At 43.5% G+C, this 15,810-nt stretch overlaps 2 protein-coding genes across 2 annotated transcripts; one reads left to right on the top strand and one right to left on the bottom strand.

Moving 5' to 3' along the window:
* Positions 1-6,528: 6,528 nt before the first annotated feature.
* Positions 6,529-7,782, top strand: LOC123163206 (obtusifoliol 14-alpha demethylase-like). The gene is made up of 3 exons (XM_044580952.1): positions 6,529-6,879; positions 6,990-7,318; positions 7,392-7,782. Exons 1-3 carry the CDS (start codon positions 6,529-6,531, stop codon positions 7,780-7,782), a joined length of 1,071 nt encoding a protein of 356 aa, XP_044436887.1.
* A 1,093-nt stretch (positions 7,783-8,875) lies between these two features.
* Positions 8,876-10,315, bottom strand: LOC123163194 (BTB/POZ and MATH domain-containing protein 2-like). The gene is made up of 2 exons (XM_044580944.1): positions 10,098-10,315; positions 8,876-9,999 (listed from the first exon to the last, which is right to left on the bottom strand). The coding sequence occupies exons 1-2, from the start codon at positions 10,156-10,158 to the stop codon at positions 9,011-9,013; spliced, it is 1,050 nt and encodes a 349-aa protein (XP_044436879.1). The 5' UTR covers positions 10,159-10,315; the 3' UTR covers positions 8,876-9,010.
* Positions 10,316-15,810: the final 5,495 nt, after the last annotated feature.

The following is a 15,810-nucleotide window of genomic DNA, read 5'->3' as shown; positions in this document are numbered from 1 at the left end:
ATCCTGCTGACCATGTGTCAATGTGTCATGACTCTATTGATCAAAACTCTGCTGAAAGTGTGCAGGAAAATAATGAAGCAACAGGAGAAAATTCGTATGATTTTATGTCAGGATCTACAGCTACAGCACACGCCGCAGAGGATCCGGATGGCGATCCTCGAGCTGATCTGGGCGGGATTCCCTCGGGATCTACCTCGTCAGGTGTACTAGGCGGGCCAGGCGCACCGCCTCTGGGATCCGCGCCGGTGTCAGCCAGGCGGGCTGCACCTGCGGCCGGATCTGGTGGGCCAGGCGCACATGGCCTCGGTCGGCCCTTGTCGCATCTGCGGGTCGCACCTGTGGCCGGGCCAGGCGGGCCCTCTGTGCGCGGCTCCGGTCGGCTGCCGCCCGACCAGCCACTGGAGCCCACTCCAGACGCGCCAAGTGGCAGCTTCGGGGAGGCGGCTGCGTCTTCGTCCCCTGATTCGCCGCTGCTGTCCCAGGAGCCGCAACAGGAGTTCCTCCCTGGATCTTCTGTGGACTCCCGATCGGCCGTGTCCTCTTCCTCAAATCGCCTTCAGCAACGTGATTTGCAGCCAGCTCCGCCGCCTCCTGCACGCTCCCATACCAGGTCACAGAGTGGTATTGTTCAGCCTAAAATCTATAAAGATGGTTGTGTTCGTTGGGGTTCTTTTTGTGCCACAGGAGAACCGCAGAGTCTGGGAGAAGCACTGGGCGAACGTCGATGGAAGGAGGCAATGGATGAGGAATATGATGCTCTTATGAAAAACAAAACGTGGCGTTTGGTTCCACCAGTCAAGGGAAGGAATCTTATTGACTGCAAGTGGGTCTATAAGGTCAAACGAAAATCCGATGGCACTATTGACAGGTATAAGGCACGTTTAGTTGCCAAAGGTTTCAAGCAGAGGTACGGGCTTGATAACGAGGACATATTTAGTCTTGTAGTAAAAGCAGCTACTATTAGAATAATTCTTTCAGTTGCAGTCTCTAGAAACTGGTGCATTCGACAGCTAGATGTAAAGAACGCGTTCTTGCATGGTGTTCTTGAAGAGAAAGTGTTCATGAGGCAACCTCCTGGGTATGAAAATTCCAGATTTCCACGCCATGTTTGTAAGCTTGACAAAGCATTGTATGGACTGAAACAGGCGCCTAGGGCTTGGTACTCTCGGTTATCTTCAAAGTTGCAATCTCTAGGGTTTTCTCCGTCTAAGGGAGACACCTCATTGTTCTTTTATCATCGGCGTGGAATAACCATTTTTATGCTCATTTACGTTGATGATATTGTTGTCACAAGTTCCTCATCTCAAGCAGTTCAAGCTCTCCTCAAGGACTTGAGAAAGGATTTTGCATTAAAGGATCTGGGCAGCCTACATTTCTTTCTTGGAATTGAGGTAAAACATGTACCAAGTGGAATTGTGTTGTCGCAGGGAAAATATGTACAAGAAATACTTCAGAGGATGGGCATGAAGACATGCAAGCCATCACCTACGCCTTTGTCTGTCTCTGAAAAGCTGTCTCTTCATGATGGAGAGGCGCTTGGGGCAGAGGATGTCACCAGGTATAGAAGTATTGTAGGAGCATTGCAATAACTGACTTTGACTAGGCCAGATATTTCATACTCAGTAAACAAAGTCTGTCAATTTTTACATGCTCCTACTAGTGTCCATTGGACAGCCGTAAAAAGGATACTTAGATATCTTCAAGGAACCAAAGGTCATGGTCTCAAATTTGGAAAGTCAGATTCAATGTTGGTCAGTGCTTTTTCAGATGCAGACTGGACAGGCTGTCCTGATGACAGGAGATCCACAGGAGGCTTTGCAGTATTTCTTGGAGGTAACTTGGTATCCTGGTGTGCTCGCAAGCAACCCACTGTTTCTCGGTCAAGTACAGAAGCTGAGTACAAGGCGTTAGCCAATGCTACTGCTGAAATTATTTGGGTCCAAAATTTGTTAACAGAACTGGGTGTTCATCATTCAAAAGCGGCATCACTCTGGTGTGATAATCTTGGTGCCACATACCTATCTACTAATCTTATATTTCATGCCAGAACAAAACATATTGAGATTGACTATCATTTTGTTCGCGAACGGGTGGCTGATAAATTGTTGAATATAAGGTTTATACCCACTGGTGATCAAGTTGCAGACGGATTCACTAAGCCACTTACTTTGCAACGGTTGAAGGCATTCAGGCACAATCTCAACTTGGATAGTTGTGATTGAGCGGGAGTGTTAAACATTGTATTCTATACGTACGGTGTACATATAAACCGTATATAGGTGTGTAGGGCGTGCGTGATGTAATCTGTTAGGTATAGAGATAAGATCCCATCTAGGTTTACTTAGAGATCAATCCTATGCCTAGCTACCTTGTAATCTGTTCCTATATTAACACGAACGCGTCCTTGCGCCAAAGCATACGCTTAACCTAGTTTCTCACAGTAGGTGCTCTAATATTAGTCAAATTTTCTCTATTTTATGATGTGGATCGCATAACACAAAACTATCTTATCAAACCACTGCAATACAACCCGTGATGCAAACAGCTAATTAATCACGTTTGTCTTTATTACGTGTGCTTAACCGGTTGGGTTCCTATTCTTACTTTCCCGTAGCTAGATGCATGATGTGGTTCGCATAACAGAAAACCATCTTATCAAACCACTACGCATACAAACCTGTAATACTGATAGCTAATTAATCACGTAAGAGTGTTCACGGATGGTTGATCGCCACCGTAATAGGTAGTAACATATGTGTGATATTATGCAATTCTTCATTTATTTAAATGTAGACTCATTTTGCCTGCGTTATAAACTTAAACAAATATTACAGTACAGAGGGAGTACTTGCCACATAAGTAAACATAGATGTGCTATGTTACTAGCTACTAAATAAGTTACTCCCATTATGTCCAGCCTTAGATGAGACTTTGTTAATTCTCATCTACTCCTAGATGAGAAATAGTACTTATTAATCATGAGGATAACTAATAGGCCCGTCGAGATCATCTCATGCATTAACCATGGTCCATGCGTTCATGTGATCGTTTCTCCGTCTCCCACTGCATCATCTTGGCCGGGTAGCTCAGACCTAAGGTGAGCAGAGCACCCTAGGATAAACACGCATATATCTTTCATTCCACCAGCGCTTTACTTCGCCATCCATCTTTTTGTCTCGGTTTCACTATCGGGATAACTAAGGATAGGTTGGTTCAAGACAAATTTGTCGGGACTTCGTCTTTCTCGGGAGTACACTTGTACACTTGTAGAGTGTTTCTCAATCAGAGTCGTCTTCATGCCGACTGTTTCAACTGTCCCGGTTTGACCAGATTTGATTACATGTGGTCGATTTCTTCGGATGCTGATGAGTACGTACGTATACATGAGATTAGGGAAAATCAATTAAGCATGTGGACGGGAATCAATTAACCATGTGCACACGTAGGGCAGTGCTCTTTAGTTTTAACAATGTGGGTGGCTAGGTCTCAGTCGACTAGAACTTAAGCAAGTCATCTCGGTCAAGTGATATAGTATTGTAAGATTTTTTCTTTACAAAAAACTTAAAAAGAATTTCTTATACAAATCTTTATGCAAGATCAAAGAAATATCTCATCGACCGAGACACAACAAAGTCTCAGTCGACTGAGATTTTGCAAAATTGTTTAACAATACCACGTACGCTAACTATTGAGTTTGGACAGAGAAAAGAAAAAAGTGTCCTTGTCTTCACTTAGCTAATAGATGATGTATAATATCAGTCAATTTTTCTCTATGTTATGAGATGCCTATGCTATCCCTTGGCTAGATGTGGATCGCATAACACAAAACTATCTTATCAAACCACTGCAATACAACTCGTGATACTAACAACTAATTAATCACATAATAGTCTTTACGTGTGGTTAACCTCCTCAGTTGCCGAGCGCAAATGAGATAAGGAGAAACTGAATTAGCGGTGTGGCTAGGTCTCATTTACATGGGATTTTATTTTTGGAAAAGGAGATTGAAACGTCCGGCCTCTACATAGAAATGATGCACAAATCAATTTTATTAAATTATGCAATAAAGCCTGACAAAAATAATACAATGATCAACCCAAAGCCACCTTCATTGCGGCAATTGTCACTGCCCTACAAGCTCAATGATGTTGGTGTCCATGATCAGGGCCAAGTGCCCGAACCTCCCATCGGAGCTCCACCATCTATGATCTAGAGGCCTCACCAGGCCAAGCAACAACGAGTCGGGAGCACAAATCCGTCCAACAGGCCCTCAGCACGCACCGCATGCGCATGCTCCAGAAGCTGCCGCTGCCGTCATCTGTTGACCCATTTTCAGGACAGGGAACCATGCATAACCCTTGCTAGGCCTGCCGTCTATGCCACCATGGCGCCAAACATCGCCACAACCCTGCATGTGTCCATCGTGACTTGTCTGTCACCGAGAGCCGCCGTCATCGATCTGGTAGACGCAACACCACTCCACCTCCTGGCCCCACCAGACAACACCTGCTACAAAACGACGCCCCAAGGGGAGAGAACAACACTGAAGGCGTTGCCTACGTCCAATCTGGGATACCCAGATCCAGGGTTTCCTCAGAGCAGCCCGAGCGAGCTTACGAAAACTACAACATGATGTCTTCGACAAGGAAATGATGCCTAAGACGCCACCATCTTCCACCATGACCGAAGTTCACACGGTTTTTACAAGCAGCCGCACCACTTCAAACCGGTAGCTAACTGGATTTCGTGCGGAGCCGCACCGTGAAGGCGCACACAGCCGTTGGGATGTCAGCTGTGGGACTTCAGCAGCCCCTCACTAGCACCTCTACGTGTTGCCGGCCGATCAAGAGCCACACCAATGACGGATCTGGGCGGGGATCAAATCCACAACCCACCGCCACTATCCATCGCCAGGAAAGGCCATGGAGGCAACAACCACCGTTGCATTATCCAGGGGACGCCGCTCTGGCCGCCACACGCGATGTTCCCATGGGCACTGCCCCAGCCGCACCAGGGGGTCACCATCGCAGACCACCCGCTCAGGGACCTTTGGTGTTGGGCCCGCCGCCTCCGCGGCGGTAGGGGAGACACCGAGATCAGGGTTTTTTTGGTGGTGCTACAGTTGGGCCCCTAGTATCGCCCTGGGAGCGACGCGATGACCGTTTTTTCGTTCCTTCCATCTTGATGCGAATGAACTAAGTCTTTTCTAATTCCTACACCATTTGATTTTATGCGGAGATTTATGATGATTTTTTATTTTATTAATTAATTAAATGATGCACTCCCTCCGTTCCTAAATATAAGCCTTTTTAGAGATTTCAATATGGACTATATACAGAGCAAAATGAGTGAATTTATACTCTAAAATATGTTTATATACATCCTTATTTAGTTCATATTGAAATCTCTAAAAAGTTTTATATTTAGAAACGGAGGGAGTAGGAGCTAGAGAAGAATTTGTTAATTCTCATGTACTAGATGAGAATTAGCAAATCTGTATTAATTAACCACATGTGGATGACTAATAGGCTGGTCTAGATCATCTCATTAACCATGCCTACTAGACATGTGATCGTTCGCTCGCTTAATCAACTTCCTCCACTATAAATATCCGCGCAGCGCACTCACTAGTTTCTCCATCTCCCACTGAATCATTTTGATTGCCGGGTAGCTCAGACCTAGGTGAGCAGAGTGCCCTAGGCTAAACACGCATAGATCATTGATGCACAGTATCCTTGCTGGTAATAGACAAGGATATAATGAACTCTAAAAACCAGCAAGGATATGGACATGTCTGGATGGTGCCCAAAACATATCTTAGCAATTTTTGGGTCAAAAATGTTGACGTATAATGTGTTGTCTAGTCTCTTCCATCAGATTGGGTCTTTTGGTTGCATTGACTAGACTATGCACTTTTACATGGTATCAGAGCCAAGAGGTCTTGAGTTCAAGACCCGGCTGGCGCAATTAAATTGCAGCCCACTTTTGGTCCACGTATTGGCCTGAGGGAGCCACACGTGAGGGGAATGTCGACGTATAATGTGCTGCCAAGTCTCTTCCATCAGATCGGTCTTTTCGTTGCATTGGCTAAAGCATGCACTTCTACAAAGAACAAAACTTTGTTGTTGTTCTTGAATGGCTGCCAATATTTTGGCTTGCCAATGTCTCTTTGGCAACTAGTTTAGTTTGCTTGCCAATGTTGGCCAATTTTGGGCAAGGAAAATTTGAGCAAAACTTAGGGTAGCTGAATTTTTACCCTATTTGTGTGGTAGTTTTGGCTTTTGGAGCACATGTGATTACATTACTGATGGGTGTCTCGCGTACTAAGTCAGAACTCGGTTACTAACTTGCTTTACCATGTTCTTACAGTATTACCCCGGTCATCGCATTTGGAGTGCAAACATGGAATTGACAAGAGTCCTTTGGCTAGCATCTTTTCCTATTTTCGTCACAATTGTGTTGATCGAGATGGCACGGCGACGAGCGACGTTCTCCCTAACAACCAAACAATCACCTCCACCGCCGCCCATGGCCACAGGGGCTCCCCTTCTAGGGATCCTCCTGGCACTTCACACCAAGGGCCCACTGCAAGTGATCCGCGACACCCATGCAGAGATGGGGAGCGTGTTCACAGTGAGACTGTTGCATCGCAAGGTGACCTTCCTGGTTGGGCCAGATGTGTCTAGCCATTTCTTCCAAGGGCTGGACTCAGAGATCAGCCAGGACCAGGTCTCACAGTTCACCATTCCAACCTTCGGCCCCGGTGTGGCCTTCGACGTAGACTTCGCCACTCGCCGCGAACAATTCCGCTTCTTCGGCGACGCGATGAAGCCGGCCAAGCTCAGGACCTACGCCCGGCTCATGGTGCAAGAAGTCGAGGTAGGAAATAATTAAGATGGCATCATCTTTAAGTACATAGTTGCAACGATCGTTTAGAAACTCTGATGTGATTGTCTACTACGTATTGTGTGTGTTATGCATGCATGAAGGATTTCTTTGCGAAATGGGGACCGACCGGCACGGTTGACTTGAAGCAGGAGCTAGAGCACCTCGTCACGCTCGTCGCCAGCCGGTGCTTGTTCGGGGAGGAGGTCCGGGCCAAGATGCTTGCCGAGGTCGCAACGCACCTCCGGGAACTCAACGATGGCATGCGCCTCGTCACTATCCTGTTTCCGCACCTGCAGATACCAGCGCACCGCAGACGCGACACGGCGCGCGCTAGGCTCGACGAGATATTCTCCGGCATCGTCAGCTCCCGCAAAACAAGCTACCCCGACGGTGGCCCAAACGACATGCTGCAGTGCCTGATCGATTCCAGGTACAAAGACGGCCGCGCCACCACCAAGACGGAGGTCGTCGGGATGCTGGTTTCGGCGCTGTTCGCGGGGCAGCAAACAAGCTCCAGCACGGGCACGCCTCCTCGTGCGCGCCAACGCAAATCACCTGCACGCTGCCGTCCAAGAGCAAGAGCGAATCATGGAGCGGCACGGGGACCGCGTGGACTACGAGGTCCTGCAGGAGATGGAAACCCTCCACCGCTGCATCAAGGAGGTTCTGCGGCTCCACCCGCCGGCGATGATGCTGCTGCGCCACGCGCGGCGGAGCTTCACCGTGCAAACTAAGGACGGCGACGTGTACGAAGTCCCGGAGGGGCGTACGGTCGCGAGTCCGCTGGTGATCCACAACCGTCTTCCGCATGTGTACAGGGACCCGGAGAGGTATGAACCGGACAGGTTTGGCCCCATCAGAGGGGAGGACGGGGCTGGCGGAGCGTTCGCATAGACGGCGTTCGGTGGTGGGCGGCACGCCTGCGTCGGCGAGGCGTTCGCGTGCATGCAGATCAAGGTGATATGGAGCCACCTGCTGAGGAACTTTGAGATGGAGATGGTGTCGCCGTTCCCTGAGACGGACTGGAACGTGGTCATGCCGGGGCCCAAGGGGAAGGTCATGCTTCGCTACAACAGGAGGATGTGAACGACCGCTTAAATCATGAGCCTTCAGAGACCCTACATATATCTACTTCATGTTGCCTGTTACTTTATCCTGGCAGAAAGGCACCAATAAATTACAGTTGTAAAGTTAACCGTTGCGCCGTGCATACTTGAACTACTGTATTTGTTCGACAAGCCAACGGTGGAGGGCACTTTCGTGAGTGACATAATAGTGGTGACCCTGTGTGTGTGTGCGCACATTGTTGTTTTTCTCGATGGAGACTGTAGCTAAACACTTTAAGACTTGTGAATGTATTATACCGCCTCTTAGCAAAACATAAAGCATATACATTTGGTTGTAGTTCAAAATGTTCTAATTTCAACCAAGTGTGTAAATAATACAAGTAGACCCCCCCCCCCCCCCCCCCCCACATCTGGTTGTAGTTCAAAATGTTCTAATTTCAACCAAGTGTGTAAATAATACAAGTAGACCCCCCCCCCCCCCCCCAAAAAAAGTAAATCAGTGGTAGAGATAATAAACATACCCCTTCTGTTTAGATGGCATGATGGGCAAATTAACAACTAATCTGTTCACTAGTTCATGAACGCACAGATAGCCCAACCTGCCCAAAGTCAAATTTTTCATCTTTTTTTGGTACTACAACTCAAATTTGTCATCAACTAAACATACAAGTTAAACATAGAAATACATATATAGCTTTGTACTTTTCCGTCTATTAGTCTTTGTTTTCCATTGGATTCTGAAACTTTTCAGGCTTTCTTCACAAATCCTCTTGATACAACATAGGTTAGATAGTAGGGAATCCTCTAGCAAACTAGAAACCATATCTAGTACAGAAATTTAGCAACAACAAAACACAGTAAATCCCCATTGATACACCTTACAAAAAATTGATTATTGTATAAATGTGAAAGTACTTGTTAAACAAACCGTAATTCTTATCAAAGCACAAATAGAATCCCTTATGGATATGCACCTGTGTAAAAATAATCCAGTACATTATATTCGAGCACTCTCTAGTCCAAGCTCACCAACCATAATCCATGAAGTATGTGCCCTAGCCCGATGAAGACTCCGGCTGCTTCTTAGATTCTTTCTTTCTAGCAATAAAGTCAATGCACTTGTCCTTCAACTCGGGGCAATTGTACATCTCCGCACAAGCTTGAATATCAATAACTGTATCCATTGACACATTATCCCATAACTTTTGGACACACATAAGCTTTAGCCGGTCTAGCGCGTAGCGATCTGCAGCAGCAAGTAAATCAAATAATACCTCATTGGAGGGGTTATCTTCTGTAGTAGGAAACTCATCCGTGTATATGAACCGAAGCATGCGTTTGAATGTTGAAGGCATGATATCGTGCAGCGTGATGGATGACATAGTAGCTTCGGCCATGGACCCAAAAAGCTCTGCCCTAAAGACCGGTGAGCGGGCTGCAAGGATCGCTCGGTTCACGGGGAATGTCTCGCCGTCGACAGTAAACGACACGTCCGTCCCATATGGCTGATCCAGCAAGCAGCCGAGATGGTTTCCGATGTCTGAAGGCGGCACGGTGACAGGTGTATCACGCATGACGATGATGGTGCATACGAACGTGATGTGCCCCTCCACAACATAGTTTTCCTCAAGGACCCTTCTGGCCACGAACCGATTATATCCCCAGTCGTCGCGTTTTAAAGGGTCGCCCTTGATTTTGAACTTGTGAAGTTCCGTCGTCTTCCGGGCTTCTGATGGGTTGTCATTTCTATCCATCAGGAAGGCGTCCAAGATGGCGTTTACGCTTCTGGAGCTGCTCAGGTGCCTGAGGTACAGGGAAACATAATTTCCATTGTCCTTGTCGGAGTGCTTTTCTAGTCCCCGCGGGTAACAGTCGATCCTCCACATGTGTTGGCCGACGGAGACGACGTCAGAGGAGATGACCTGGTTGACGCTAAGGTGCTTGATTTGCTCGTAGTCCAACCTGAACTGAAGGACAGCAGAATCCATAGGAGTCGTCGTCGTGCATGCCGGCGGCTCTGTGGTGGTTGTGCCTCCGTTACTCACTGTACGTACAATCAAATCAAGCAACAGTTAACTAGACGATCCAAAAGATCGAAAGGAAATTTTGCACACTAGACGATCCAAAAGAGAATCCACCCACTGGCTTGCCTGCCGCCACAGGTGGTGGCGGCGATTGGTGGTGAGGCTGCTGTTCCGGCCATACAAGGCGCTCAGCCGCCGCGGTACTTGCCGAAGCCGCCGCGATCGGTGGTGTTGGGTCGCCTGGTCGCCGCTCGTGCTTTACTGTCTCGTGGGCTCGCTCCTCGATCGGTGGCTAGGGTTTCGTGCTCTTGGCCTCCGGAGTCCTGATAGCTATACGGTGATTATTTTCATTTTATATGAATTTTGATTTTGCTAACCACATGTCCCATGCGGTAGCTATACGGTGATTACCTTTAAGATTTTTTTGGGTTTGTCCCCATGTACGTTTTTTTTTTTGAGGAAGTCCCCATGTACGTAGGAGGAAGGGAAATAAAGACAAAATGCTAATGCCAGTTTTAGCCGGCCCTTTTTTCCGGCCCATTTTTGAGTCGCTGTAGGTGTCAAAGAGGAAAAGCCCATGCGCTCCATGCCTAAGCTCCAACTGAAGCCTACAGACGGCCCATAATTTTGTGCAAGAATTATAGCCCGCCCATACGCTCACGACAAATAAATTGTACAGTACGACTCAAAATAAAAATAAAAATAAATTGTACAGAAAATGACAGATATAGAGAATTGGTAAATACCTATGTGACCGAAATTACTAGTTAAAGGGCACACTTGAAAGGGTTATTCTCAATCTTCTCTTGTGGTGATACGTGGCGCAATACATGTGTGTCACTTGTCACCATCAGGGACTTTCAATGGGTTTCTTAATCGTGGGAGGATGAAGCACCACTGCAGGGTTGCCTAGCAGTGGCGGACCAAAACAGGCATTAGTGGGAGGCAGTGCTGGGTCACTTGTAGCACCCGCCACTGGTAACCTTGTCACAAGGCATGAGGAGGAGATTATCTCGCGGGTGAGGCATTGTGACCACCACTGATATGCAGTGTACTAGTAACATGTCTATTAAATTCTACTAAACATCCATTGAATAATTGAGCGATGTGAATGGATGGCTCATAAAACGCCTCAGAAATATGATATAATGCAATGTATCTCGAGTTAGAAATGCCAAGCCAAGTAATATATAAAGATGCAGAACAATATGAAGCATCTGTAATGCAAACCAAAAACTATAAGAAAGTAAGTCCCCATAATAGTATGACAGAAAGATGGCAAGATACACAAAATATAACCTTAAAATTTGAATGAATAAAAATTAGGATGCCCTAACGTATAAAAGCTTAAGTGTTGGTGCCCTCATACAACAAACATAAATGTCCCTTGATCTACCCACATACTAAAGCAATGCCCCTTGTTTACCATTCATGAGATTATAATCCATCTCCATTTTCTAGGATGTTGATTATTATTCTTGTTCAATTCTAGCTAGTGATTGTACAACAACAATAACAATCAAACATAAGAAACAAAGGTGATATTTTCTTCACACTAATTTAACTCACTGCAATATTGCTTAGTTCATATATCTCTAACTTGACTCAATGTTCAAATAAGGAGTAACTCAGTTGACTGAACGAAACTTCTATTATTTAAGCTATACATTACTAGGGCATCACAACTGCAATAATCAGAAAACATGACGTATCAAGACCAAAGAAGTTTCTGAATTAGTATCATTGTTCACCTAAAAAATTGAGATATGTTCATTTCAAGAAATTGAAGAGTGTAACAAGCATGTTCATATACTGAACATGTATGAGCGATAGGAAAGGGAGACTGAATATAGAGCTTGGAAGGTTACTCACACTAGTGAAGAAATGGCTAGCCAAACCTTTAGTTGGTGGTGCGCCATTTTGAATCAGCGCCACCACTATATTTTCACATCACTAAGAACATAGTGGCGACGTTAAAAAATTATTGAACGCCATTGTATGTGGGACCCACAGTTGGTACAAGGCATCGTATAGTGGTGACGTCGCGTTACGTCGAACGCCACACTATTATGTTTACTTGTGGAGTGTCATGTGTTGCCACGCCAGCTCTACAAGACATGGGGCCTATTTTTTGGAACTACTTTTGTTTGTAATTATTTATTGTACGTTGTGAACATTTTTATATTATATTGTTGTTAATTTTCTTAAATTTAGAATATTGTAATTGCAAATGGTGCAAGTTTTATAATGTATTTTGACTCTTTTTATTTTTTGTAAATGGTGGTGAGTATTTTTATATTATAGTAGTCAAAAATATTATAGTAACCTTTATGAAAGTAATAATATTTGAATTCCAAATGTTGACATTTAAAAAAAGTACAATTAATCTTTTAGTTGTTTTATTAAAGTAAACAATGTTGTTTTAATTTTATTAAAATAGTAGTATTTTTTATTTTAATAAATTATCAAATTGTAATTGTTTGCCCACTATATTTTATAAAATGATGACATTTTTTATTTTCACAAATGGTAAGATTTTTTATTATATTTTGAGTCTTTTATTTGTTTTTCGAAAGTACAACCATTGTATTACTTTTATTAAAGTAAGAAATTTATTCCTTTTTAAAATCAATTTTATGCTTATTGGGCCAAGCCCAAAAGTGCGTCTGAGGGTCAAAACTAAGGGGGCAACTGTCCTCTCGCCCCACCTCACCCTTTCCTGTGGCTTCCGGTGCTGAGGTAATATGTACACCTCCCCTCCACCTTATTTCTCCTCTCTAGGGTTTCGGTGAGTTCAGTCCCTCCGGCCCTTCTCTCTCTACCCTAGGGTTTCGGCGACGGTAACATGTTGCTAGGTATTTGGGTGGGCACGACATCGAGTTAATCCTCTCCACCTCAATCTTCTCTCTACTGTTTCGGTGAGTTCATCCCCTTTTGCATCGGTGCCATTTGTGTGCCATGTGTTTGTAAAAATGCCTTGTTTAGGCAATTGAGTAGAACATTACACGGTTTGGCAGTGCTCGATAGGAGTTTGAATACATGGAAACTGCCACGTGTAGGCAATTGAGTAGAAAATGTCATGGTATATGCATTTGAAAAAATGCCATGTGTAGGTAATTGAGTAGAAAATGCCATGGTATATGCATTATAAAAATGCCATGTGTAGGCAATTGAGTAGAAAATGCCATGGTTTGGCAGTGAAATGAGTAGACAACATATGCATTTAGTTGAACTAGTTCCATTGTCTTTGGCGGTTCACTATCTTTGGCAGTTCATTATCTTTGCCAAAGCTATGTAATTTAGGTAATTTCATGATTTGGCAGTGAAGTGATTAGCTTCATTTAGGTAATTTAGGCAGATGTAGCCATGTATGCCCATCCCCTTGTTTGCCAAAACTATGCATATGCTATATACTTAAACAATTATATGGACTAGAGTATGAACTATTTTTTTGGTTTGCCAAAGCTATATGCGTATGTTATCATATCGGCACCCGTGGAGGAGAAGGTATGTGATATGGACATGCTCAACCATAAGCTGATAGCGTCTCATGAGAGTACAATCAAGGCCCTCGTGGAGGTGAATGACTCGCTGAAGATGTAGAAGGATCAGCTCATCGACGATAAGGCTGATTTCTTTGATAAGATACTTAGACTGAGGGAGAAGAAGGATCAACTAGTCCAGGAGAAGGATCAGCTGAAGAAGGAGACAAGGAGACAAAACTCCTGAGGGCCGAGGAATCAGCTGAAGATGGAGAAAGCTCATTTAAAAAAAGAGGGGAAGAGCAATAGGAACAAGCTACACCAGATGAAGTTAATCCTTCAATGGGAGATGTGATGTACTTAGTTTGGTTGAAGACGCGCTTTTGTGAAGCTGAACTAGCATTGTTTTCTAGAACTACTAACTTTTGTGAAGTCGAAACTAGTTAAGTTGATGAGTACCAGTTTTGTGGAGTTCAGCTGGTTTAAATTTGCTACATATAATATATTTTTATTAGCAAAAAATCAAATTGCAGGTGTTGGCAAAGATGGAACTATAGTAGTAACATGGACTTACTGCCGACGTTTGACGCATGGCACACCATCAGTTCCGAAAATACTGTTGACGTTTTCTCCAAGGCCACTAGTAATCTTTTTCACTAGCGCCATATTGGTGGCGTTGGAGCCCTATGCCAGCAAGTTCAATTTTGGCACATCATAGTTAGGCTTTTTTGCACTAGTATGATCTGCTTAGTACATAATAACAGGAAATATAATCAAAAGAGGCAAAGGAAAGAGAGATGTGCGTCGTTCTTGGAGACTCGGAGCAGTATAATATACCGTTCATATGTACCACCTTCATAGAGGACAGCTACCACGTGCTGAGGATCGAAGGATCGCTACCCCGACTGATACCATGACCGATACACAACAACCGCACAACCCTTACCTAATAGATTTTTTTCTATGTTTCTTTCTGTTCCTTTTGTTTTGGTCTTTTTCTTGTATTTTCATTTTCATTTTTTTCTATTTCCTTATTTTTACTTATTTATTTATTTTAATTTTTCCCATTTCCTTATTTTAAATTCGAGAATTTTTTTGGATGTATGAGCATCTTTTCAAATTCATGGCGTTTTTATGAATTCCTGAGTAATTTTTGAATCCACAAACATTTCCCAAATTGTGAATATTTTTTCAAATTCATGAACTAATTTTAATTGATGACCATTTTTGAATCTGCAAACATGCAAATTCATGAATATTTTTTTACTCATGTTTTTTTGAATTCATGATTTTTTTTTCAAATTCATTAATATTTTTTAATTGAGAAACATTTTTTAGTTCAACCTTCTTTAAAATTCAAAATATTGTTGGAAATGAAGAAATAGTAGCATTCTGAAAAACTCGAACAAGCCCCACAGAAAAAAAGAAACAGTGGAACGAAATACTAGCCCAAGAGCACCTAAACAGCGATTAAGCCTCCAAACAATTGCTGTGGACTGTGGTGCACAGTAGTTCGACCCCATGGGCCTGACCAATCAAACCACGATTAACCGATTACCATTAAAAAACTCATATTTTTTTAAAATAACTGGTTCAATCTTTTCACAAATTTGAAAAAGTTCATGAATTAGAAAAGTTTGTGAATTTAAAAAAAATCACGAATTTGTAAAACATTTATTATTTGAACAGTGCATAAATAAGAAAAAAAAATCACGAATTTGAAAACAATTTCGTGAATAAGGAAAACGTTCATGGATTTGATCAAATCAATGAATTTGAAAGAAACGTTTGAAAATATTAGGACAATTCGCTGATTCAATTTTTAAAATTTTTTGAAAAAGTTTGCCAATTTTAAAGATTTTCGCGAAATTAAAAACAAATCATGAATTTAAAAAAAATGTTCGTCAATATTAGGAATGTTTTAAAATTTGATGTTTTTATATGAATTTAAGAAAAGTTGACGGATTTGTGAAAAGTTTGCTAACTTAATAAATTAAACAGTAAAAAACAAGAACGACAAAAACAAAAAAGAAACAGGGGGGAAAACTAGCATAAAAAATCTAAGAAGACAAACTGAGAAAAACCAGTAGCTTTGCTACGGAAATTTGAATATAAAGGACAGGAAAAGAAAAAGAATTTTCTGGAATGTTACTAACACCAGTAAGCCCACACTTCTTTTTTCTTTGTTCGTTATAAGGGCAGACCTGTTAAGAAACGAATCTGCCATGAATGTCGCTAGAGCTATCTATTGCTGGTGCAGACTTCTATACGCCTCAACAATGGGGTCTATGTGTTCGGCCCTGCGCAGAAATTAGTTCGTTGCCCCGGTCGCTCGCTCGAGTCGCTGGT

Source organism: Triticum aestivum, chromosome 1D, assembly GCF_018294505.1.
Source record: "Triticum aestivum cultivar Chinese Spring chromosome 1D, IWGSC CS RefSeq v2.1, whole genome shotgun sequence".
In the NCBI taxonomy this organism is placed as follows: Eukaryota; Viridiplantae; Streptophyta; class Magnoliopsida; order Poales; family Poaceae; genus Triticum; species Triticum aestivum.
This window is presented reverse-complemented; position numbering and strand designations above follow the sequence as displayed.